The sequence below is a fragment of the Bos javanicus genome, chromosome 10 (assembly GCF_032452875.1).
Source record: "Bos javanicus breed banteng chromosome 10, ARS-OSU_banteng_1.0, whole genome shotgun sequence".
Taxonomy (NCBI): Eukaryota; Metazoa; Chordata; class Mammalia; order Artiodactyla; family Bovidae; genus Bos; species Bos javanicus.
In genome coordinates this window covers 36,327,793-36,352,368 of record NC_083877.1, presented here as the reverse complement: position 1 = coordinate 36,352,368, position 24,576 = coordinate 36,327,793, and the positions used below count along the sequence as shown (strand labels likewise).

At 38.4% G+C, this 24,576-nt stretch overlaps 1 protein-coding gene across 4 annotated transcripts in view; it reads left to right on the top strand.

Moving 5' to 3' along the window:
- The window catches only part of EXD1 (exonuclease 3'-5' domain containing 1), a 42,295-nt gene extending 19,433 nt beyond the window's left edge, over nucleotides 1–22,862 (top strand). For all 4 annotated transcript variants that reach the window (XM_061430815.1, XM_061430816.1, XM_061430813.1 and 1 more), the window contains 6 exons: nucleotides 2,059–2,145; nucleotides 8,528–8,632; nucleotides 8,710–8,790; nucleotides 10,364–10,507; nucleotides 11,406–11,597; nucleotides 20,564–22,862. In XM_061430815.1, coding sequence (XP_061286799.1) covers nucleotides 2,059–2,145; nucleotides 8,528–8,632; nucleotides 8,710–8,790; nucleotides 10,364–10,507; nucleotides 11,406–11,597; nucleotides 20,564–21,223 — 1,269 coding nt within the window. In that variant the 3' untranslated portion in view covers nucleotides 21,224–22,862. The remainder of the gene's footprint in view (nucleotides 1–2,058; nucleotides 2,146–8,527; nucleotides 8,633–8,709; nucleotides 8,791–10,363; nucleotides 10,508–11,405; nucleotides 11,598–20,563) is intronic.
- Nucleotides 22,863–24,576: the final 1,714 nt, after the last annotated feature.

Genomic DNA, 24,576 nt, shown 5'->3' with positions numbered 1-24,576 from the left:
ATATTCCTAACCAATACCTCCAATCCCTCCTCAGTCCCCTAGCCCCTGGCAACCACTCATCTATTTTCTGCCTCTGTGAATTTGCTTGTTTAGGATACTTCATATAAATGAGATCATACAATGTATGGTTATTTGTGATTGGTTTGGCTTCTTTCACCTAGAATAATACTTTCAAATTCTGTGTTATAGCACATATTGGTATTTCATTTATTTTTGTTGCCAAATAATATTCCTTTGTATAGATATACCAGATTTCATTTATCCTTTCACCATTTGAGGGACACTTGGGTTGTTTTTACTTTTTGGCTGTTATGAATAATGCTGCTGTGAACACACATTGTACAAGTCTTTGTGTGGGCATATGTTTCCATTTCTCCTGGATAGATAATTAAAGTGGAGTTGCTGGTTCATATAATGATTCTGTGTTTAACTCTTTGAGGATTGGCCAGTACTGTTTTGCAAAGCTGCTGCACCATTTTACTTTCCTACCAGCAGGACATGGGGGTTCCAGTTTCTCCACATGCTCACCTACACTTATTATCTGTCATTTTAATTATAGCCATCCTAGTGGTATGAAGTAATAATACATCTTTCTGGTTTTGATTTGCATTTCCCTAAAGGCTAGTAGAGAAGGCAATGGCAACCCACTCCAGTACTCTTGCCTGGAAAATCCCATGGATGGAGGAGCCTGGTGGGCTGCAGTCCATGGGGTCGCTAAGAGTCGGACACGACTGAGTGACTTCACTTTCACTTTTCACTTTCATGGATTGGAGAAGGAAACGGCAACCCACTCCAGTGTTCTTGCCTGGAGAATCCCAGGGACGGGGGAGCCTGGTGGGCTGCCATCTATGGGGTAGCACAGAGTCGGACATGACTGAAGTGACATAGCAGCAGCAGCAAAGGCTAATAGCATTAACCATATTTTCATGTGCTTATTGGCTATTTTTAACAAATTTTTACTGGAGTATAGTTGACTTACAATGTTGTGTTAATTTCAGGTGTACAATAAAGTAAATCGGTTCTACATATATCTACTTGTTTGGTTTTTTTTTGAGATTCTTTTCCCATTGTATATTTTCTTTAGAGAAATATCTATTCTGTTGTCATTTTAATTGTTATAAGAATTTTTTAATATATCAACAGATGCTTTAAAGGATACATGACAGCAGCAAAAAATAAGATGAGAACCTTATTGCTCTGGAAATTTAAAGAGCTGGTTGGAAATTCTTATCAATAGGGAAATACAGCCTTTGTTCCTGGTTTTGCAGCCTTCTTGTTGATTGAGAATGGAACTGAAATTCAGTCCCCTTTTTTAATCATTGATGAAAGATACTCAGAGTATAGAAAACTTTATGCTCTAAAAAGAAAGATATTGTGCTAGTGTACATTGCTTTGCCCTTCTATTCTTGACTAATTTTCTACCTGTAAAATGGGGAGAATCTTGTGCCATATAGATATTTTCATGGATTATGGAGTAGGGATTTTAGAATTGTATAATGTTTTGAAATATAAGATTGTAGATTTAATAAGAGGACCCATGTGTGTTTTGGGGATACTCTTATTTCAGTTTTGAGTAATTTAATGAATCCAAGACTTTAAAGGATCTGTTGAGTCTGTGTTTTTCTCATTCTGAGCAGTAGATACTGTGAGACTCAGCCACCGTTTGAGTTCCCTTTTGGTACAGTAAGTTGCCCTGTATTAGTTTGCTGTTTTTTGCATGAAGAATCTTGCCATAAGGACTAGAAATTGTTTACTGTAACATCAGTGGTGACAAAAGGTATCTGAGTTTTCAACTCTTATTAGCATTTGCGATAGGAATGATTTATTTTCCAGTTGTGGAATAACTGTGAACACTGAAAAGATCAGAGGTATTCAGTATGACGTGTGTGTGTGTGTGTGTGTGTGTGTGTGCATGAAGCAAATGTGTTTGGGATTTTGTAAGTTTAAAAAGTATGATCCAATTTGTTTATTTATAGCAATTTTACTTGTGCCATTCATGATGTCATAATTGTAGCATTTATTTCCTGGAGATTTTTATTTTCTGCCTTTTCTCACCAGATGCTCCACATCAAGAAGCAAAGTGTCCTGAGTGTGGCAGCAGAAGGAGCTAATGTGTGTCGTCATGGGAAACTATGTTGGCTTCAGGTGAGAGAGTTCTTCAAACTTTTGAAATAATTGTAGATTCACCAGTAAATTTATTGTGATTGTCTTTTCATGTCACTCCAGTGTTGCTGTCCTGTAACTAGTTTGGAATGTCTTTCAGTTTCCTCATACTCAGTTTATTATTTTCAAAAGGAAAGAGCTTTATAATCATCGGTGATGTCTCATAGACTCTACTTAAGGTCTTCTTTCTCAGCTTTGTTCTCTTGCCTTAGATATATAGAGAATTTCTTATCTTTCCTTCTGGTTGGTAACTTTCCACAGTAGATTTCTGCCACATTATTTTCATTTTCCTGAATCAAGGAGATGTCAGATGAGGGTCTCTATTGTATCCAAAGAAGTTTGTACTGAGCCTTGAATAGCTAGAGGATGGGTAACCATGTTTGGATCAAACTCAGCAGCATCAGTATTTAAGGGGTGTGTGTGCTAAATCGCTTCAGTCGTGTCTGACTCTTTGTGACCCTGTGAACTGTAACCTGCCAGGCTCTCCTGTCCATGGGATTCTCCAGGCAAGAATACTGGAGTGGGTTGCCATGCCCTCCTCCAGGAGATTTTCCTGAACCAAGAATTGAAGCCTTATCTCTTAGTTTCCTGCATTGGCAGGTGGGTTCTTCACCACTCAGGCCCCATGGGTTGGTATTTAAAGGGGGAATGGACCAAAAAAGCCAGCTGAATTCCCAACCAATGTCCTCCATCTTTTGAATGAAGACTTTCATCAGCCTACCTTGTTATTCAACTCTGCCTCAGCTTCTAGTTGTCTTTCAAACCTCTTTGCTGTCTAAGCAGCCTGTTATACTTTTAATAACTCCCAGTAGTTGAGGATATCCCAAGACCTGTCAGTGTCCCCATGGAGATGATCTCAGCACACTGACTCAGGGCGACTGAAAGTGAGACACTTGGCCATCAGCTTTTTAAAGTATGCAAATATATACAGTCCTATGGGACCACATCATGAGAAACGCTGGGCTGGATGGAGCACAAGCTGGAATCAAGATTGCTGAGAGAAATATCAATAACCTCAGATATGCAGATGACACCACCCTTATGGCAGAAAGCGAAGAAGAACTAAAGAGCCTCTTGATGAAAGTGAAAGTGGAGAGTGAAAAAGTTGGCTTAAAGCTCAACATTCAGAAAACGAAGATCATGTCGTCTGGTCCCATCACTTCATCGCAAATAGATGGGAAAACAGTGGAAACAGTGTCAGACTTTATTTCTGGGGGCTCCAAAATCACTGCAGATGGTGATTGCATCCATGAAATTAAAAGACACTTACTCCTTGGGAGAAAAGTTATGACAAATATAGACAGCATATTAAAAAGCAGAGACATTACTTTGTCAACAAAGGTCCATCTAGTCAAGGCTATGGTTTTTCCAGTGGTCATGTATGGATGTGAGAGTTGGACTATAAAAAAAATCGAGCACCGAAGAATTGATGCTTTTGAACTATGGTGTTGGAGAAGACTCTTGAGAGTCCCTTGGACTGCAAGGAGATCCAACCAGTCCATCCTAAAAGAGATCAGTCCTGGGTGTTCATCGGAAGGAATGATGTTGAAGCTGAAACTCCAATACTTTGGCCACCTGATGTGAAGAGCTGACTCATTTGAAAAGACCCTGATGCTGGGGAAGATTGAGGGCAGGAGAAGAAGGAGACGACAGAGGATAAGATGGTTGGATGGCATCACCGACTCAATGGACATGGGTTTGGGTAGACTCTGGGAGTTCGTGATGGACAGGGAGGCCTGGTGTGCTGAGGTTCGTGGGGTCGCAAAGAGTCGGACCCAACTGAGCAACTGAACTGAACTGATGGGACCACAGGCATAAACCTTGCTGGCCAGTAGAGCTGGAAAATCTGGAGATGTCCCCTGCATGGCAGTTACAGAAATCAGGGTTCTGGATGAGTGTATTAGCACTTTTCTGGGTGACATCGGCAAGCTGGAGTGAAGGAAAGTGTAGAGATGGAGTCCCCAGCTTATGTTCCTTGAGAGCAGCTCCATAGTCCACTAAAGTGTACCAACCCTGGAACCTGCCCCTCAGGCTGAAGCTCCAGGACAGGCAAAGAGCTCTCCTTCACAGAAGGACTGGAGCATGTGCCCCCATTCACTGTCTGTGCAGTGCCCTGGGTGGGGGTTGTGGTAGCCTGCCAAGAACTGGCCCTCCAGTTGCCACAGTCCTGTAGGACCCACAAATACAAGCCACCCCAGCACCAGAGCCATGCCATCCAGGGGCATCCTCTGGTAGCAGCCTCAAAAACCAGGGAACCAGACACACAAATACAGAGGCAGCGACTTTTAACATATTGAAATATTTCTGTTTTCCTTTTTCTAATAATTTGTCATTGTTCTCTTTATTAGTTTTACAAATTATTAACTTTTATTATGTGAAATAAAGATTTTGCTCTCTATAACACCCACATTCCATAGAGCCTACCAATGTAGCTATATCCCAATTTTAAGAATTTTTATTTTTATATAACTTTTTCCAGAAAAGGCAATGGCAACCCACTCCAGTACTCTTTCCTGGAGAATCCCATAGACAGAGGAGCCAGGTGGGCTGCCATCCATGGGGTCTCGAAGAGTCGGACACGACTGAGTGACTTCACTTTCACTTTTCGCTTTCATGCATTGGAGAAGGAAATGGCAACCCACTCCAGTGTTCTTGCCTGGAGAATCCCTGGGATGGCAGAGCCTGATGGGCTGCCATCTATGGGGTCACACAGAGTCGGACACGACTGAAGCAACTTAGCAGCAGCAGCATATAACTTTTTATAATAATACAACTGATTTTTTAAAAATAATTTGATTAATTTATTTAATTTGGCTGTATTGGGGCCTCACTGCTGCATGGGCTTTTCTTTCGTTGTGGCAAGCAGGGACTACGCTCTAGTTGTGGTGCATAGGCTTTTTTTTCCGTGGTGCTTTTTCTTCTTATGGAGCCTGGGCTAACGCAAGTGGGCTAAGTCATTGCGGCTCCCAAACTCTAGAGCACAGGCTCAATAATTGTGATGTACAGTCTTAGTTGCTCCTCAGTTTGTGGGATCTTCCTGGATCAGGGACTGAACCTGTGTCTCCTATATTGGCAGGCGAATTCTTTACCACTGAGCCACCAGAGAAACCCATATTTTTATATAATTTTTAAAGGTTACTTTCTACTTACAGTTATTACAAAATTGTTGGCTGTATTCCCCATGTTGTACAATATGTTCTTAAGCCTATATTACACCCAATAGTTTGTACCTCCTCCTCCTCTACCCCTATATTCCCCCACTAGTTTGTTCTCTGTATTTGTGAGTTGACTTTTTTTGTTGTTATATTCACTAGTTTGTTGTATTTTTTAGGTTCCACATGTAAGTGATATCCTACAGTATTTCTCTTTCTGTGTCTGTTCATGCCTTCCAGGCCCCTCCATGTTGCTGTGAATAACAAAAGTGTGTTCTTTTTTATAACTGAGTAGTATTCCATTGTGTGTGTATGGGTGTGTCTCCCACCACTTTTTTTTCCTTTCACCTGTTGATGAACACTTAGGTTATTTCCAGGTAATAACCTGTTGTAAATAATACTGCTTTGAACATTGGGTTGTGTGTCTTTTTAAAGTAGTGTTTCTGGTGGAGTGTTTTTTTTTTTTTTTGGTGGGGGAATTTATATCCCAATTTTTGACTAAGACAGGATTCAGGCTGTATGTGATTATGACTATGTAACCATTGCTCCTTGTTGAGCCAGTAAGATTATTCTTTTCTTGCCCAACTTTTTGTTTTTCATAGAATTGATAATTGCCATCTTCAGTTCAGTTCAATTCAGTTCAGTTGCTCAGTCGTGTCTGACTCTTTGCGACCCCATGAATTGCAGCACGCCAGGCCTCCCTGTCTATCACCATCTCCCGGAGTTCACTGAGACTCACGTCCATTGAGTCAGTGATGCCATCCAGCCATCTCATCCTCTGTCGTCCCCTTCTCCTCCTGCCCCCAATCCCTCCCAGCATCAGAGTCTTTTCCAATGAGTCAACTCTTCGCATGAGGTCGCCAAAATACTGGAGTTTCAGCTTTAGCATCATTCCTTACAAAGAAATCCCAGGACTGATCTCTTTTAGGATGGACTGGTTGGATCTCCTTGCAGTCCAAGGGACTCTCAAGAGTCTTCTCCAACACCACAGTTCAAAAGCATCAATTCTTCAGCGCTCAGTTTTCTTCACAGTCCAACTCTCACATCCATACATGACCACTGGAAAAACCATAGCCTTGACTAGACGGACCTTAGTTGGCAAAGTAATGTCTCTGCTTTTCAATATGCTGCTTACATCTATTCTGATAACCTGGGCTGCATTTTTGTCTTGAAGCCATCTTCCCTGGAGCCCTCTATCCTCTTGTTCCAATGCCAGCTGGTGATGTAAAGCTGGAAGCTACAAGGGAAGAGGCCTGGAGGCTCAGAATTCAGTGTGCAGACTCATTTCTGACTCCATTACCAACCCCCTGCCCTCTTCTATATCTTATATTCCCAACCCTAGAGCCTCTCTCGTTGGATTTATCCAGAGAATATATCTTCTGTCCTCCGTGGGAATGGAAAGGGGTAACTTAGAGACTTACTTATACAGACCTTCAGCCCATCACCTTATTTCTAGCTCCTCACTTTTCTTAGTATATGGCACCTTCAGTTCCTAAACCTTTATTTTCATTTTGTGTTTCTTTGTCTGTTCTGTTTTTCCTAATCTGCTTTCTTTCTGTCAGTATTTCCCACTGCTTTTCTTTAAATTATTTAAATGTTTAACCTTCATCTGTGGTCAAATATTTTCAAATATAACATTGTGTCCTAAGGTGAAGGTAGCAAATATTTGTTTAGAGTCATAAAGGTGTTTTTTTTTTTTTTTTTATCATTTGGCACACTTCTCATGTTTGTTTCTGGGAATCTATCCTAAATAATTCAAAACATGGAGAAAAAATTCTGTGTGAACCTGTTCATCTTGACAGCATTTATAGTGATGAAAAGTCAGAAGCCACTTAAATAATTAACAGGAGATAATACAGTATATTTGATAGATTTTATGTGGCTGCCAAAAGTTGACAAATATAGTATAGAAAAATGTTTGAAAGTTTATGAGAGAAAAAAGCAGGGTATAGATCTGAATGCATATTATTAGAGTCATATACATTTTTATATGAAAAAAAGGAAGGGAGTATTGTACTGCATGATGCACTGATTCACTGAAAAGATGGATAACAGCCGTCCGTGGGCCTGGCTCTGTTCTAGTTGTTGCTTCAGTTACAAGTAGTGAGTTGGACATAATCTCTTCTCTCACAGAGTTTACAGTCTAGCAAAGAATTATTTTCCAAGCTTCTATAATGTATCTATTCAATTTTTATAATTAAAGAGGTAGAGAAAGAGCAGAGATTGACTATTTCAGGTGTCACATTCTAGCAACAACGTGAAAGATTTGAGAATGGGTGCCTGGTTGGCCTGGTAATTGTAACTGTACCAAGAGTAGCTCCTGAAATGACAAAGATGCCGTCCACCTGTCCCATAACTGGCTCTCAAGACCTATTTGGATCTGTTCTTACCTTTATTATTTGACTCAGTACATTATACATCTATATAACCTTTGTGACTTTTATGATCAGAAACAACCTATAATTCTTAAAATTGTATAAAATTGATCAAAGTGACAGTATTTCACATCCTACCGTTTGTGCCAGCCTGTTTTAAACTGCTAGAGGACAAGGATCTTCTGAGTAATTTTATGTAACACCTAACATGACCATGCATGTTATGGAATTCAGAGAAATAGCATTTTGTGTTATTGATGTTAGTTCCCCTTAAACCTATATTCCGGAATATTAGGATGCCACAGGTGAAACATAAAACATTGAAAAAGAAAAAAGCTAAAGGCCAAACCACCAACTTGTCCTTTTCTTTCTTTTGAAAGATCACAGAGATGGTGTATTTGTGGGTTTTTAAAAAACTTTTTAATTTTATATTGGAGTGTAGCTGATTAACAATGTTATATTTTCAGGTGCACAGCAAAGGGACTCAGTCCTACATATACGTTTCCATTCCTTCCCAGACTCCTCTCCCATCCAGGCTGCCATATAATATTGAGCAGAGTTCCCTGTGCTATGCAGTAGGACCTTGTTTGTTATCCATTTTAAATATAGCAGTGTGAAAGAAAAATAGCAATGTGGACTTGTTGATCCCAGTGTGGGTTTTTTTCTTTAACTTAAGATAAATTTAAACCTATTTCCCTAAGAGTCAATGAGTATGTATTGTTTACTTTAAAAATGTGGATATTAAATGTTATTTTCAGGTCTTTCTTGACCCCTTCTTTCATGTCTTCCTCTTCCCTAGTTCTGTCCTATAATATGTGTCTGGATGGTCTATTGCAGGTGGCCACAAATAGCCGGGTTTACTTGTTTGACATTTTCCTTCTGGGAAGTCGTGCTTTCAACAATGGACTTCAGATGGTATTAGAAGACAAGAGAATTTTGAAGGTGAGTGTATCAGCTGATTCATCTGCTAGTAAGAGTAATAACAAGGTTCTAATAACTCTGTCTTCTGATTTCCTTAGGTTATTCATGATTGTCGTTGGCTTTCTGATTGCCTCTCTCATCAGTATGGAATTTTGCTGAATAATGTCTTTGACACCCAGGTACATGCAGGGAAATGCTAGAATCAATCCATTGTACATATGGTTTCTTTAGAAAATAAGCATTGTCTGATGAATTATTGAAGTCTTTTTGTGTGTGCCTCATTCCTGCCCACTTATCCTGTAATATGTTTGTACAATATGTGAGAACATTTGGTGAACTGTAGAAGCACTGCAGAAAAGTTATTTGTAAGTATTTAGGGTTTTTTTCCCTTCATTTTGCTCCAGAATTTTTCAAGTAAGAAGCAAGCTCTAAGCTCTATAACATTCAGAAACTCAAACAATTTGGGGGTCATTTGGAAATCTGACACGGACTCTTACTGTGAGGTGAACAGTCATGTCTATGCCTTTACCACACATGTATCAGTTAAAGTGACAGTTGCTCAGTTGTGTCTTAACTCTTTGCGACCCCATGAGCTATAGCCTGTCGGTCTCCTCTGTCCATGGAATTCTCAAGGCAAGAATACTTATTAATATTTAATAAGTTATTTATTTTTAATAAATATTAAATAAATATTTAATAAGGTTAAATGAGGATTAAACCCTCATCCCCTGCATTAGAAGACGAAGTCTTAACCACTGGACCACCAGAAAATCCCTAGCATGTCTTTCCATATTTTTCTTTTCAGATTTTCATAGTTCAAGAAGCAGGAATTCAGAATTATTTCAATTTGTCTTCCTTTAACACAGTGTATTAGTTTTCTGTTGCTATTGTAACTAATCACCATAAACTTTGTGGCTTAAAACATAAATTTACTCTCCTACAGTTCTGGAGGTCAGACATCTGAAATCATTTTCACCAGGTGAAAGCCAGGGTGTCCTCAGGGCTGGTTTCTTCTGGAGGCTCTGAGAGAACAATCTGTTTCCTTGCCTTTTCAGCTTTCGCCTGTACTTTGGTTTGTGACTCCTTCCATCTTCCAAGTATATCACTCAAATCTCCTCTTTCGTCATCACGTCACCTTCTCCTCTGCCTGTAATAAAATCTCCCTCTGCCTCATCTTATAAGAAGAACATTTGTGATTATGTTTAGGGCCCACCCAGATAATTCAAATTCATCTCCCTATCTCAGTATCCTTAACTAATCACAGATGCAAAGTCCATTTTGCCATTTATGATAATATTCACAGGTCTAGAAATTAGGATGTAGATATCTTCAGGGGCCATTATTTAGCATACCACACACAGATAAATAATGATTATAATTCTTAATTTTATTAGCTTTCCTTACCAAAACTTTACCAGAGTTGCTAATAAGTATAAGTGATCCTTTAATTTTATTTTCCTTTCCCCATTCATTGAAGGCACCAAAGAGTAATAAATAACCATAATGCAGGCAATTAAAAGAAGTGGAAGAGAAAATAGGGACACATTAAAGTTGCGTGGTCCTTTTTTTGTTTCTAATTTCTAAGAATAAGTTAACCTAACAACTTAAAATTTTCTGATGGCATTGTCTATCACATGGGTCCTTGGGAAAAATGGTATTTAATGACATTTCTCCAAATATATTTCTGTCATGAGATAGCTCTCTGTAATATATTCTATGAATTGGTATGTTTGTTCTTTTTGAATGCCACAGGTAGCAGATGTCCTTCAATTTTCCGTGGAAACGGGAGGCTTTCTTCCAAACTGCATTAGTACTTTACAGGAAAGTTTAATCAGACACCTTAAAATAGCCCCTAAACATCTCTCCTTTCTGGAAGTGAGACAAAAATGGATTCGAGTGAGTATTAAAGTATGTCTCATATGACATTAATATTTTCAAGTGCTTTGTGAGTGGGATTATTAGCATTTTATATAGAAAAATGACAGCTTCTATGAAAAGCATATCAGATCAGATCAGATTAGTCGCTCAGTCATGTCTGACTCTTTGCGACCCCATGAACTGCAGCACACCAGGCCTCCCTGTCCCTCACCAACTCCCAGAGTTCACTCAGACTCACGTCCATCGAGTCAGTGATGCCATCCAGCCATCTCATCCTCTGTCGTCCCCTTCTCCTCCTGCCCCCAACCCCTCCCAGCATCAGAGTCTTCATATGGACATTGCCAAAATCTTAGTTGTTTCAAATATGAGCAGTTTGTGGTCTCAAGTGGGAAAAGACCAGCATCCAGATTTGTTGGTTAAAGTACTTTAAAATAAATTTTCAAGTTGGATAAGAGGGGATTTTATTGGGAATTTGGCTTAAGGCACTGGAACAAAAATCATGCCAATTACTTCTCCCAAAGTTAGATAGATTTTCTTCAGCTTCTAACAGCCTTGCATGTAAACTTAAGTCATGATCATATTGGCTGCAGTTTTGGTCATATAATCAGTCCTGCTGCTTCCAGTTTTGCGTGAGAAGCCCTGATCTCTCTCTCAAGCCCTCTCTCTCCCCCTGTCCACCTTATACCCTCCCTCCCTCCCCCACATTTTTCCCCCATTACATACTGACACTCAAATGTATACACACAGTATGTTTGTGTATGTGTGTATATTATCAGAAGGCTACCCATAGTGTGAAAGTAGAAGGTAATAACTGAAGAAAATGACAGTAATGGGGATTGGAGTTAAGCAACACTTAAATAAACCATTCTTTAAAGTTTTGTTTAAGATTCTGAGAAAATTGTTTTGATATCTCTAGGAAAACCCAGAACTGTGGTTCACACGACCTCTTTCACCTTCTTTGCTGAAAATTTTGGCTTTGGAAGCTACCTACCTGCTCCCTCTTCGCTTGGTACTCTTGGATGAAATGATGTCTGACCTAACTACCCTGGTGGATGGATACCTAAACACCTACCGAGAAGGGTCTGCAGACCGACTGGGAGGCATGGAGGTAGGTACCACTCTGTGGCTTTGTTTTAAAGACTTCTGCTTTCTCATGGGGACACACAGTGATACGCACTCTTCACAGCTGCACCAGGTTTTTTTCAGCAGACTTGATGAGAAATATTCTTGAAGGGCTTAATGCAGCTACTTGAGCACTTTTTTTTTTTATACCATATATATATGTATATATATATGTATTTATATATGTATAAATATATATATATATTTTATGGTCACTGACACTTATTTCATATGATACAACTGGTGACATGCATTTCAATAAAACTAAAAGTTGATGTGCTAGAAGTCCTAATTCCTTTGTTAAATTTTGTAAAAACTTTTTCACAATATTAAATTATATTTCCAGTAAATATATCTTTCAAAGAAAGGGTAAATTTAATATTTCGTTAGTTATTTTTATGAACCCAACACAATATAAGAAAGCTTATATTGTTGATAGACTATTGCATTAAGGCCAAATCTTGCCCATTTTTATACAGCTCACAAGCTAAAAATGATTTGTAGAGTCTTAAGGAATTCCAGTTGAGCTATTTCAAATACTGAAAGATGATATTGTGAAAGTGCTGCACTTGATATGTCAGCAAATTTGGAAAACTCAGCAGTGGCCACAGGACTGGAAAAGGTCAGTTTTCATTCCAATCCCAAAGAAAGGCAATGCCAAAGAATGCTTAAACTACCGCACAATTACACTCATCTCACACGCTAGTAAAGTAATGCTCAAAATTCTCCAAGCCAGGCTTCAGAAATATGTGAACCATGAACTTCCAGATGTTCAAGCTGGTTTTAGAATAGGCAGAGGAACCAGAGATCAAATTGCCAACATCCACTGGATCATCGAAAAAGCAAGAGAGTTCCAGAAAAATATCTATTTCTGCTTTATTGACTATCCCAAAGCCTTTGATTGTGTGGATCACAATAAACTGTGGAAAATTCTGAAAGAGATGGGAATACCAGACCACCTGACCTGCCTCTTGAGAAACCTATATGCAGGTCAGGAAGTGACAGTTTGAACTGGACATGGAACAACAGACTGGTTCCAAATAGGAAAAGGAGTACATCAAGGCTGTATATTGTCACCCTGCTTATTTAACTTACATGCAGAGTACATCATGAGACGCGCTGGGCTGGAAGAAGCACAAGCTGGAATCAAGATTGCCAGGAGAAATATCAATAACCTCAGATATGCAGATGACACTACCCTTATGGCAGAAAGTGAAGAGGAACTAAAAAGCCTCTTGATGAAAGTGAGAGAGGGAAAAAGCTGGCTTAAAGCTCAACACTCAGAAAACGAAGATCATGGCATCTGGCCCCATCACTTCATGGGAAATAGATGGAGAAACAGTGGAAACAGTGTCAGACTTTATTTTTGGGGCTCCAAAATCACTGCAGATGGTGATTGCAGCCATGAAATTAAAAGACGCTTACTCCTTGGAAGGAAAGTTATGACCAACCTAGATAGCATATTCAAAAGCAGAGACATTGCCAACAAAGGTCCGTCTCGTCAAGGCTATGGTTTTTCCTGTGGTCATGTATGGATGTGAGAGTTGGTCTGTGAAGAAGGCTGAGCGCCGAAGAATTGATGCTTTTGAACTGTGGTGTTGGAGAAGACTCTTGAGAGTCCCTTGGACTGCAAGGAGATCCAACCAGTCCATTCTAAAGGAGATCAGTCCTTGGTGTTCATTGGAAGGAATGATGCTAAAGCTGAAACTCCAGTACTTTGGCCACCTCATGCGAAGAGTTGACTCATTGGAAAAGACTCTGATGCTGGGAGGGATTGGGGGCAGGAGGAAAAGGGGACAACAGAGGATGAGATGGTGGGATGGCATCACTGACTCGATGGATGTGAGTTTGAGTGAACTCTGGGAGTTGGTGATGGACAGGGAGGCCTGACGTGCTGCAGTTCATGGGGTCGCAAAGAGTCGGACATGACTGAGTGACTGAACTGAACTGAATTCAAAGGATTGTTTAAAAAAAAGTGTGCAGGGAGGGGGCTTGTGCACGGGGCTCGGCCACTCTCCCGGGGGCACCCTCTCAAGTCTGCAGGAGAGCAGGGAGGGGTCCCTGGCCACCCCTCTACAGCCTCTGGTTGGATCCATGCTGCACACAGCCCTCCCCCACAAAGGGATCTCAAAGATGTTCCGCCTACCTATTAGCTTTCCTTTATTTTTTTAATTAAGTTTTTGAGAAAAAAAAAAGTATTTTTGAAAAGTTTGTCTTGCAATGTATTTATAAATAGTAAATAAAATTTTTACCATAAAGAAAAAAAAAAGTGTGCAGAAGCCATGTTTGTGGCTTACAAAGCCTGAAATATTTGCTATTTGGCTCCTTACATAAAAAGTTCACAGGCTGCTGCTTTAAACCATTCTTATTTAGGAATATTGATGCAAAGTCCTAAATAAAATAATAGCATTTTTGATACAAACTCCATTTAATGTATTGCGCTTTTTAATTTTTACAAATATTTATTTTATTTTGGCTGTCCTCGATCTTTGTTGCTGCACAGGCTTTTCTCTAGTTGCGGAGAACAAGGGCTTCTCTTCACTGTGGTATCTGGACTTCTTGTGGCTTCTCTTGTTGCGGAACACAGGTTCTAGGGTATGTGAGCTTCAGTAGTTATGGCACATGGGCTCAGTAGTTGCGGGGTCCTGGTCTCTAGAGCACAGGCTCAGTAATAGTAGTGCACAGGCCTAGTTACTCTGCCACATATGGAATCTTCCTGGATCAGGGATAGAACTCATGTCTCCTGCATTGACAGGTGGATTCTTTACCACTGAGTCACCATGGAAACCCCTATACTTTTCTCTTCTATTAATATGTTTCTGGATTATAGTTACAAGCATGCTTTAATATTATGTTCATAATATTTAGTATTGATAGAAAATATTGTGGGCTTCCTCGGTGGCTCAGACAGTAAAGAATCTGCTTGCAACGTGGAAGACCTGGGTTTGATACCTGAGTTGGAAAGATCCTCTGGAGGAAGGCATGGCAACCTATTCCAGTATTCTTGCCTGGAGAATCCCGATGGACAGAGAAGCCTGGCAGGCTACAGTCCATGGGTTTGCAAAGAGTCGGACATGACTGAGCGACTATATTATGTTAAATTCTGTATTTTACTAGGGCCAAGAATGTCTTATGATTATCTCATAAATGCTGAGAAGGTTATTTTGTAACTTTTATGTATTTTGCTCTCACTGTTTAACAAGAAAAGAACAACATAAAAGTCCTTGCATAGTTAGTTTGATTGGAGAATTTTAATGTTTTTCATTTATCACTGTAAAGGACAGTTTTTTATCTTTTTAATATTTTACCCTCACTGTTATTGCTGAAAAAATTTGATAATTTTCTATGTACATTGTTGATTAAAGTTGGAATAGATACTTTAACATGATAAAACATATCTCAAGCAAGAAGACTACATAATATTTGATTGGGAACATTAATATAAAAAAATACAAAATTGGTGACTGTAACCAATACTTTAGTAGTTTCTGAAGCTATTAGCCAGTGGGATTAGGAAAAAAAATGAACTATAAAAATTGAACAAGAGGAACAGGAATTAGGACTTGCTCATGATACATTCAAATACTAAAGAGAATCGATTGGAAAAGACTGCCACAAACAAAAAGGCAATTTGGTAAAGGGTACAAATATAACATAAAATTAATATACCCATTTATAATTTATACAGCTAGAGAATATACCATTTATACAGCTAGAGAATATAATGGGAGAAAAACATTCATTTATAATTGTAACAAAAAGTAGATTATATAGAAATGAAAATGTTTTAAAGTATTTAAAGAAAAAGTATCACTGAATGGTGTAAAAGAGGATTTAAATGCATGGGGACATTAAGTATTTTTGTCTATCAATTATTCCTGAATTAACTTTTAAATTTAACTTTATTCTAGGAAAAATATTAAAACTGTAATTATTTTGGTAAACTGTGATTATAATGTTTATAGGGATAGATAAGCATAAAGAAGAATAGTCCTGTCAGATATTAAAACATATTATATGTCTATGTTAAATGTCAGCGATACATGTATAGGCAGATCAGTGGAAGAGAGGAGAGAACCCCAACATAGATCTCATATATATCAGTAATGATTGGGATAAAGGTAGAATTTCCAATCAGTGAGAAAAAGATTATTTAGTAAATGGCTTTAGACAATTGACTAATCATTGTGGAAGAAGGAGAATCAGAGTTGTATTATTACATCTTTTGCTACACCAAAGTAAATCCCACAGATCAAGTATTTATATAAAAATGGAATTATGAAATTATTGGCAAAAAGTATTAAAAGAAAATTATCTCACAGCAGGAAAATGTCTTCGCCAACTTTATCAAGGAAGAGTTGACAAAATTATGTATACTTAAAGTCAACAAAAGAGTCCGAAATGCAGTACTTGAATGCAATCTCAAAAACAATAGAATGATCTCTGTTCGTTTCCAAGGCAAACCACTCAATATCACGGTAATCTAAGTCTATGCCCCAACCAGTAATGCTGAAGAAACTGAAGTTGAACGATTATATGAAGACCTACAAGACCTTCTAGAACTAACACCCAAAAAAGATGTCCTTTTCATTATAGGGGACTGGAATGCAAGAGTAGGAAGTCAAGAAACACCTGGAGTAACAGACAAATTTGGCCTTGGAATACAGAATGAAGCAGGACAGAGGCTAATAGAGTTTTGCCAAGAGAATACTCTGGTCATAACAAACACCCTCTTCTAACAACACAAGAGAAGACTCTACACAAGGACATCACCAGATGGTCAACCCCAAAATCAGATTGATTATATTCTTTGCAGCCAAAGATGGAGAAGCTCTATACAGTCAGCAAAAATAAAACCGGGAGCTGACTGTGGCTCAGATCATGAACTCCTTATTGCCAAATTCAGACTTACATTGAAGAAAGTAGGGAAAACCACTAGACCATTCAGGTATGACCTAAATCAAATCCCTTATGATTATACAGTGGAAGTGACAAATAGATTCAAGGGACTAGATCTGATAGAGTGCCTGAAGAACTATGGATGGAGGTTCGTGACATTGTTCAGGAGACAGGGATCAAGACCATCCGCAAGAAAAACTGCAAAAAATCAAAATGGCTGTCTGAGGAGGCCTTACACAAATAGCTGTGAAAAGAAGAGAAGTGAAAAGCAAAGGAGAAAAGGAAAGATACACCCATCTGAATGCAGAGTTCTAAAGAATATCAAGGAGAGAGAATAAAGCCTTCCTCAGTGATCAGTACAAAGAAATAGAGGAAAACAATAGAATGGGAAAGAGTAGAGGTCTCTTCAAGAAAATTAGAGATACAAGGGAAATATCATGCAAAGATGGGCACATATCATGCAAAGATGGGCACAATAAAGGACAGAAATGGTATGGACCTAACAGAAGCAGAAGATATTAAGAAGAGGGGGCAAGAATACACAGAAGAACTTACAAAAAAGATCTTCATGACCAGATAATCAACGATGGTGTGATCACTCACCTAAGAGTCAGACATCCTGGAATGTGAAGTCAGGTGGGCCTTAGGAAGCATCACCACGAACAAAGCTAGTGGAGGTGATGGAATTCCAGTTGAGCTATTTCAAAATCCTGAAAGACGATGCTGTGAAAGTGCTGCACTCAATGTGCCAGCAAATTTGGAAAACTCAGCAGTGGCCACAGGACTGGAAAAGGTCAGTTTTCATTCCAGTCCCAAAGAAAGGCAATGCCAAAGAATGCTCAAACTACCGCACAATTGCACTCATCTCACAGAAGGCAGTGGCAGCCCACTCCAGTACTCTTGCCTGGAAAATCCCATGGATGGAGGAGCCTGGTAGGCTACAGTCCATGAGGTCGCTAAGAGTCGGACACGACTGAACGACTTCACTTTCACTTTCCGCTTTCATGCATTGGAGAAGGAAATGGCAACCGACTCCAGTGTTCTTGCCTGGAGAATCCCAGGGACAGGGTAGCCTGGTGGGCTGCCGTCTATGGGGTCGCACAGAGTCGAACACGACTGAAGCGACTTAGCAGCAGTAGCAGCAGCACACCCTAGTAAAGTAATGCTCAAAATTCTCCAAGCCAAGCTTCAGCAATATGTGAACCATGAACTTCCAGATGTTCAAGCTGGTTTTAGAAAAGGCAGAGGAACCAGAGGTCAAATTGCCAACATCTGCTGGATCATTGAAAAAGCAAAACAATTCCAGAAAAAACATCTATTTCTGCTTTATTGACTTTGCCAAAGCTTTTGTGTGGATCACCACAAACTGGAAAATTCTGAAAGAGAATTCCGTCTGAAAGAGGGAATACCAGACCACCTGACCTGACTCTTGAGAAATCTGTATGCAGGTCAAGAAGCAACAGTTAAAACTGGATGTGGAACAACAGACTGGTTTCAGATAGGAAAAGGAGTACATCAAGGCTGTATATTGCCACTCTGCTTATTTAACTTATATGCATAGTACATCATGAGAAACGCTGGCCCGGAAGAAGCACAAGCTGGAATCAAGATTCCCGGGAGAAATATCAATAATGTCATATGCAGATGACACCACCCTTATGGCAGAAGGTGAAGAACTAAAGAGCCTCTTGATGAAAGTGATAGAGGAGAGTGGAAAAGTTGGCTTAAAACTCAACATTGAGAAAACTAAGATCATGGTATCTGGTCCTCTCACTTCAATGGCAAATAAGTGGGGAAACAGTGGAAACAGTGGTAGGCTTTAATTTTTTGGACTCCAGAATCACTGCAGATGGTGACTGCAGCCATGAAATAAAAAGACGCTTACTCCTCGGAAGAAAAGTTATGACCAACCTAGACACCATATTAAAAAGCAGAGACATTACTTTGCCAACAAAGGTCCGTCTAGTCAAAGCTATAGTTTTTCCAGTAGTCATATGTGGATGTGAGAGTTGGACTATAAAGAAAGCTGAGCACCAAAGAATTGACGCTTTTGAACTGTGGTGTTGGAGAAGACTCTTGAGAGTCCCTTACCAGTCCCTCCTAAAGGAAATCAGTTCTGAATATCAATTGGAAGGACTGATGTTGAAGCTGAAACTCCAATACTTTGGCCACCTGATGCGAAGAACTGACTCATTTGAAAAGACCCTGATGCTGGGAAAGATTGAAGGCAGGAGGAGAAGGGCACAACAGAGGATGAGATGGTTGGATGGCATCACCAACTCAATGGACATGAGTTTGAGTAAACTCAGGAGTTCGTGATGGACGCGTCTGAGGGACTAAACTGAACGCAAAGTGTACATCATTATTATACAACATACATTGTGAAATCATTACCAAGATTAAGATAATTAACACATCTATCACCTCATGGCTACCTTTTTTCTATGTGTGTGCTGAGAATGCTTAAGATACACTCTCAGCAACTTTCAAATAGAAACTATAGTAACCATGCTGTACATTAGATCCCCAGAACTTATTCTTCTTAAAACTGAAAGTTTTTACCCTCTGACTTATATCTTCCCATTTCCCTTTCCTTCAACCCCTGGGAACCACCATTCTATTTTCTGTTTTTAAGAAGTAACATGTTTGGTGCTTTTTTTTTTTTAAGATTTCATCTATCAGTGATTCCATGCATCATTTGTCTTTATCTCTCTGGCTTATTTCACTTAGCATAACCCTCCAGGTTCAAATATATTATTGCAAATGGCAGGACTTCCTTCTTTTTAATGGCTGGATTATATTCTATTTTGTGTGTATATATACACTACATCTTTATTCATTTGTCTATTGATAGACACAGGTTGTTTACATATCTTGACCATTGTTAATAATGGCACAGTGAACAAGGAATGTACCTGTCTCTTTGCGATCCTGTTTTCATAATCCTTCAAATATGTACCCAGACATAGGATTGCTGGACCATATAATAGTTGTATTTTTAATTTTTTGAGGAACCTTCATACTGCATCCCATAGTAGCTGTGCCAGTTTACATTCCTCTCAACAGTGTATGAGAGTTCCCTTTGTTCCACATTCTCACCAATACTTGTTTTCTGTATTTTTGATAATAGGCATCTTAAGAAATGTTAATATCTCATTGTGGCTTTGATTTGCATTTCCCTGATGAATAGTGATATTGAGCACCTTTTCATGTACCTGTTAGCCATCTAAATATCTTCTTTGGAAAATTGTCTATTCAAGTCCTTTGCTCACTTTTAAATTAGATTATTTATTTTTTTCCTATTGAATTGTATGAGAGAATGCTTCTCTATGCAACAGAAATACTCAGAATTCAAAAAAGATATTTGACTTCAAAAATTTTGTATAGTGAAAATACTGTGAACAAAGTCAAAGGGCAAGCAACCCGGGAAAAATTATTTGCCTCGTAACAGAGAGCACATTTTCTTAATATATCCTTTATTGTAGCATTTATGTGATGACAAGATACTGGAAACAACCCAAATATCCAACCATAACAGTTGGTTAAACAAATTATGGTATATCCATACAGCCATTAAAATTGCCAACATGGAAAAATTTCTTAAGACAGATTTTTTTAGTTGGAAAAATCAAGATGGAAAAAATATAATATTACCAATTGTATAAAATATTTTTAGAGTTATCAAAATAAAAAGTTGGAGGAAAATAAAAATTGAAAAATATAATCCAATGAAAAGATATTTAGTAAGAAATCAAATATGCAAAGGCTTTTTACAGGGTATACCTGCTAAGGCAGTTGGGGCAAGATTGGAATGGACCCTTACTTTTTTCCTATAATCTTTATGTATACACACATGCACAACATGCAAAACTGGATTCAACATATTTAAATTACTCGAAAAAGAATACTGCTATAGTTGAAGACACTAGAGGGTGCCATAAGAACACATTTGAGTAGATGCTTGCTTGCCAAATACTGTTTAGTAGAAGTGATTTTAAGGACTATGTTTAGAAGTTTAGTTATAGTAGACTTGTGTTCATTTTCTTTTCTTAGCCTACATGTATGGAGCTCCCGGAGGAACTGCTTCAACTCCAGGACTTCCAGAAGCAGCGCAGAGAGCGAGCAGCAAAAGAATATAGAGTAAATGCGCAGGGACTCCTAATAAGAACAGTACTACATCCAAAGAAATCGGTGACAGAGACAGCAGGGAAAGAGGGAAAGGTACGAGGTTTCTTACTTTGTAAAAATTCTACACAAGATAAAGCCCCAAATATTACATCTCGTGAGGATGTAGATTTACTGAAAGAAGAATCTAAGAGTAGACAAACCACAGTAGAGCCTCAATATCTACCCCTCACAAAGGAAGATGCCAGCGAGGATTCCAGTTACAACCTAAATTACCCTGAGTCAGAGGGGGTTAAAGACCAGAGAATAACTCAAAAAAAACACCTCAAGATACCTAAACAAGAGTTTCAGACAAGTTTATCTTTGAAAGAGGAGATAGAACAGTTATTGATGGCGGAAAATAAGGAAGATCTAAAAGGTACAAAACAAGATGTTTCAGTGTCTCCTTCCCTTCCTCAGGAAACCAGAGTGTCTCCAAGTGACATTTTTCATCCTTTTAGGAAAGCTGTGCTTCCCACACTTCCTCCCTGCCCAGCTTTGGAAAAGACTGATTCCTGGTTAAATCCAGATTCTCCCAATCTGCCTTAGAGATATGCAGTTTGTTTTTGAGGCCATTAAGGTGGTTTATTTCCACTGTTATCAGGGCCTTCCTCAGTGCTTAAGTTTCTCATGTTGTAAATTCAGTTTTGTCTCAGTCACAGCCTTCAGGGAAAATTATAACCTCTTACTTTCTGTATTCCTGGAATTTGATTAGGATGGGAACGAATAAGTTAAATAATGGAAGAAGTAGATTTTCTGATTATGTCATTCTGTAGAAATGTTCCCTGTGGCCAGACTAAATTATTTCTCATAATTTGGGTTTAAAAGATTTGAAGAAGGGAAAAATTTTGGACTTAGTGTCTGGAAGAACCTATACTTTAAATTTTTTTGTTGTATTTTTTGGTTTGAAGGGGGTTGGTAAAACTCTTAGCCAGAAGTTTAAAAAAAATGATACCCAACAAGTTTATCAGAACTTTTTTCCTTTTTAAAATACTAATAAGTAAGTTTATCAGGTATACTTCAATAAAGCTGAAAAATCCAACTTTATTTTTCAATTTAAATTTTCAGTCTGTCTTATGTTATAGACAAACAATAGTTAATGTTACTACAGGAATCAGTATAACTGTTCTAGTTTCATTTCATTTCATTTACTTTTAGACAATTTTATCCTTTTTCCTAAAAAGCAGGGACTTCTTTAAAGTATGTCTTTTATGTAAACTTTAAGTTAGATTGTACTCTGTTTGCCTGGAGATGGTGTGCTTTCTTAGGGTGAAAAAAAGGCAAGTTGTCCTGAGTCTTTTTATATTGAATACTTGCAAGTTGCTCACATTCTTTTGTGTATAATAAGCAATAAACCTGTTTTGGCATTAGGTTATCTTTCACTTTTCTTCATTGTGTCAGGGTAGGAATAAATTAGAATGTTTCTGCATTTCTAAGTCTAGAATCTGGGGTAGAAATCTGTTTTTTTTTTTTTGTCCACACTACATAGCTTGTAGAATTCTAGTTCCTTGACCAGGGATCAAATCTGGGCCCCAACAGTGAAAGTGCCTAGCCCTAACCACTGGTTCACCAGGGAATTCCCTAGAAATTTGCTAATTTGACTACTATACAGGTCTCTATTATTTATTGCACTTAGAGACAGTCTTCAGTTAGGAACATCCTTGTCTGTGCTCATTGATTCTGTCGTGAGTACCACTGAATGAACGTCCAGCTGTGCCTTCCAAACCCCAGAGCCCAGATCTGGCCTGAGCTTAAGATGACGGCAGGCCTAAGAGCTGTCAACTCAGCCCTGTGGGTGCTGTGTCTCACTTTATCCATAGTTTAGAAGCTCATTTGGAGCAAAGGTGATTTCTGGTTCATCTTGGATGAATGCATTTTCAGGTTGATCCCAGAAAGTGGTTAATCTAGGTTTACTCTGGGAAGGGCATGGATTTCTGTGAAATATGTAGAACTGATTTAGCACCTATGGAACCATACCACACACATTTATACATGTTTGTATACAGGCTACAAAGAAAAATGTAATGTTCTTCATATCTAAAAAAAGAATTTTTTCATTATTTATGTTCTCTGACTGTAAAGAACAACAGGATTCTGTTGGACCTTTGTTGTATTGCTCAATATGGTAGCCACTAGCTATATGTGGCTATTTACATTTAAAATTAAATTAAATTGATTAAATGAAATAAAATTAAAAATTCAGTTGCACTTGCTATATGTTTCCATAAACCCAGTGACTACTACTTGCTACTCAATAGTTCCATATAATCAGGAGCTACCTGGGTAGCTGTATTAAATATCACAAATACAGAACATTTCCATCATTTCAACAAGTGCTATTGGACAGTGCTATTTTGAGAAGTACTTTCACTCCCAGAACTAAAGGAAACTTTTGGGTTTCAGCATAGTATTTTCTTAGTGAAACGCTTATATAACTGGAACTGCATTTTTCTCCATACATTTCTCCCTTCTAGCCTGGGGTCCCTACTTAAATTCCATGCGGTCAGATCCTACCATGAAACTCGGTCCTTTCCTGGATAGAATGTACAAAAATCCTTGGGTGATTCAAGCCCTGTTGTTAATGCTCTCTGCCATTACTCAGATGTCTAAAGTTTGCTCAGAATTTTGGGAAATCTTTGGTTCTTGACCCAACTCGTTGAGTTCTTACTCAGTATTTTTCTAGGTGAGAGTTCATAAATCATACTGCCTGCTTTCCCAAACTCTCTTGGAGTCTTGCTTCATTGTGCAAGTTTCTACATCTGTCCTACTCAGATCTCACCTTTCTGAGCTGACCTTTCTGTATGTGATCTGCAGTTACAGAGTCTCACAAGCAATCTATCCTTTTGCTTTAGGAATTAGGAAACAGAGTTGAGTTCATAGTTCCCTGAAGAAGGATCCTGCTCTGAGAATAGAAACAATGTTTCTTGCTTCTTGGTCCATTCAGTGTTCTTTCAACTATAGTGTGAAAAATCATTGAAGCAGCTTTGCCTGGGATCTGGCTATGGGCTTGGTAAATCCTAATATTACAGAGTAGAATTTTAATGCACTATATATAGGCCTATCATTGTTTTGATGTGAAGCAAGTCTCAGCAGAAAGCCAAGATAAGACCTAGTGCAGACTTGGGGACCTGAGGATGATTATCCTGGTATACTTATATTTTTTATAAAGGTAACATCAATAAACACCTTACAGAAAATTTAGAAAATAAAGAGAAAAAAACTACTCAACAATCATCCCATATTAAACAACCCTTCCTAACATTTTGGCACTTTTCTGTCAATTTTTTCTCTCATTCTCTATCTCTACACACACACAGTCATAACCATACCATAAATACATTTATTGTGTTTTTATATCTTTTTCCATTTTATAATCCTAACAACCAACATTTTATTATTTTTTTTACAACCAACATTTTAAGCATGTTTCATTTTTAAATTAATGTGTTATTAAATAGAATTTGGAAAATGGGAAACTAAGAAAAAATTTGGCTTCCCCTAAATTTAGTCAGATGGCATCACTGACTCAATGGACATGAGTTTGAGCAAGCTCTGGGAGCTGGTGATGGACAGGGAAGCCTGGCTTGCTGCAGTCCATGGGATCGCAAAGAGTCGGACATGAATAAGCTACTGAACTGAAGAAAAAATATATTATTTCTCTAACCACATTGAAAAAGCAGGTAATATTTTTGTTAATATCAGTGTTTATACTTAGGTTTCCCCCCCTGCATAGTTTTTTATATATATATATAGTATATACATATATAGTATGTAGTTTTATATATATATATATATATATATATATATATATATAGCATGTATCTGATAGGGGAATCAAAGCCAAAATATATAGAGAAATCCTAAAATTCAACAACAACAAAAATGATTAAAAAATGGACAAC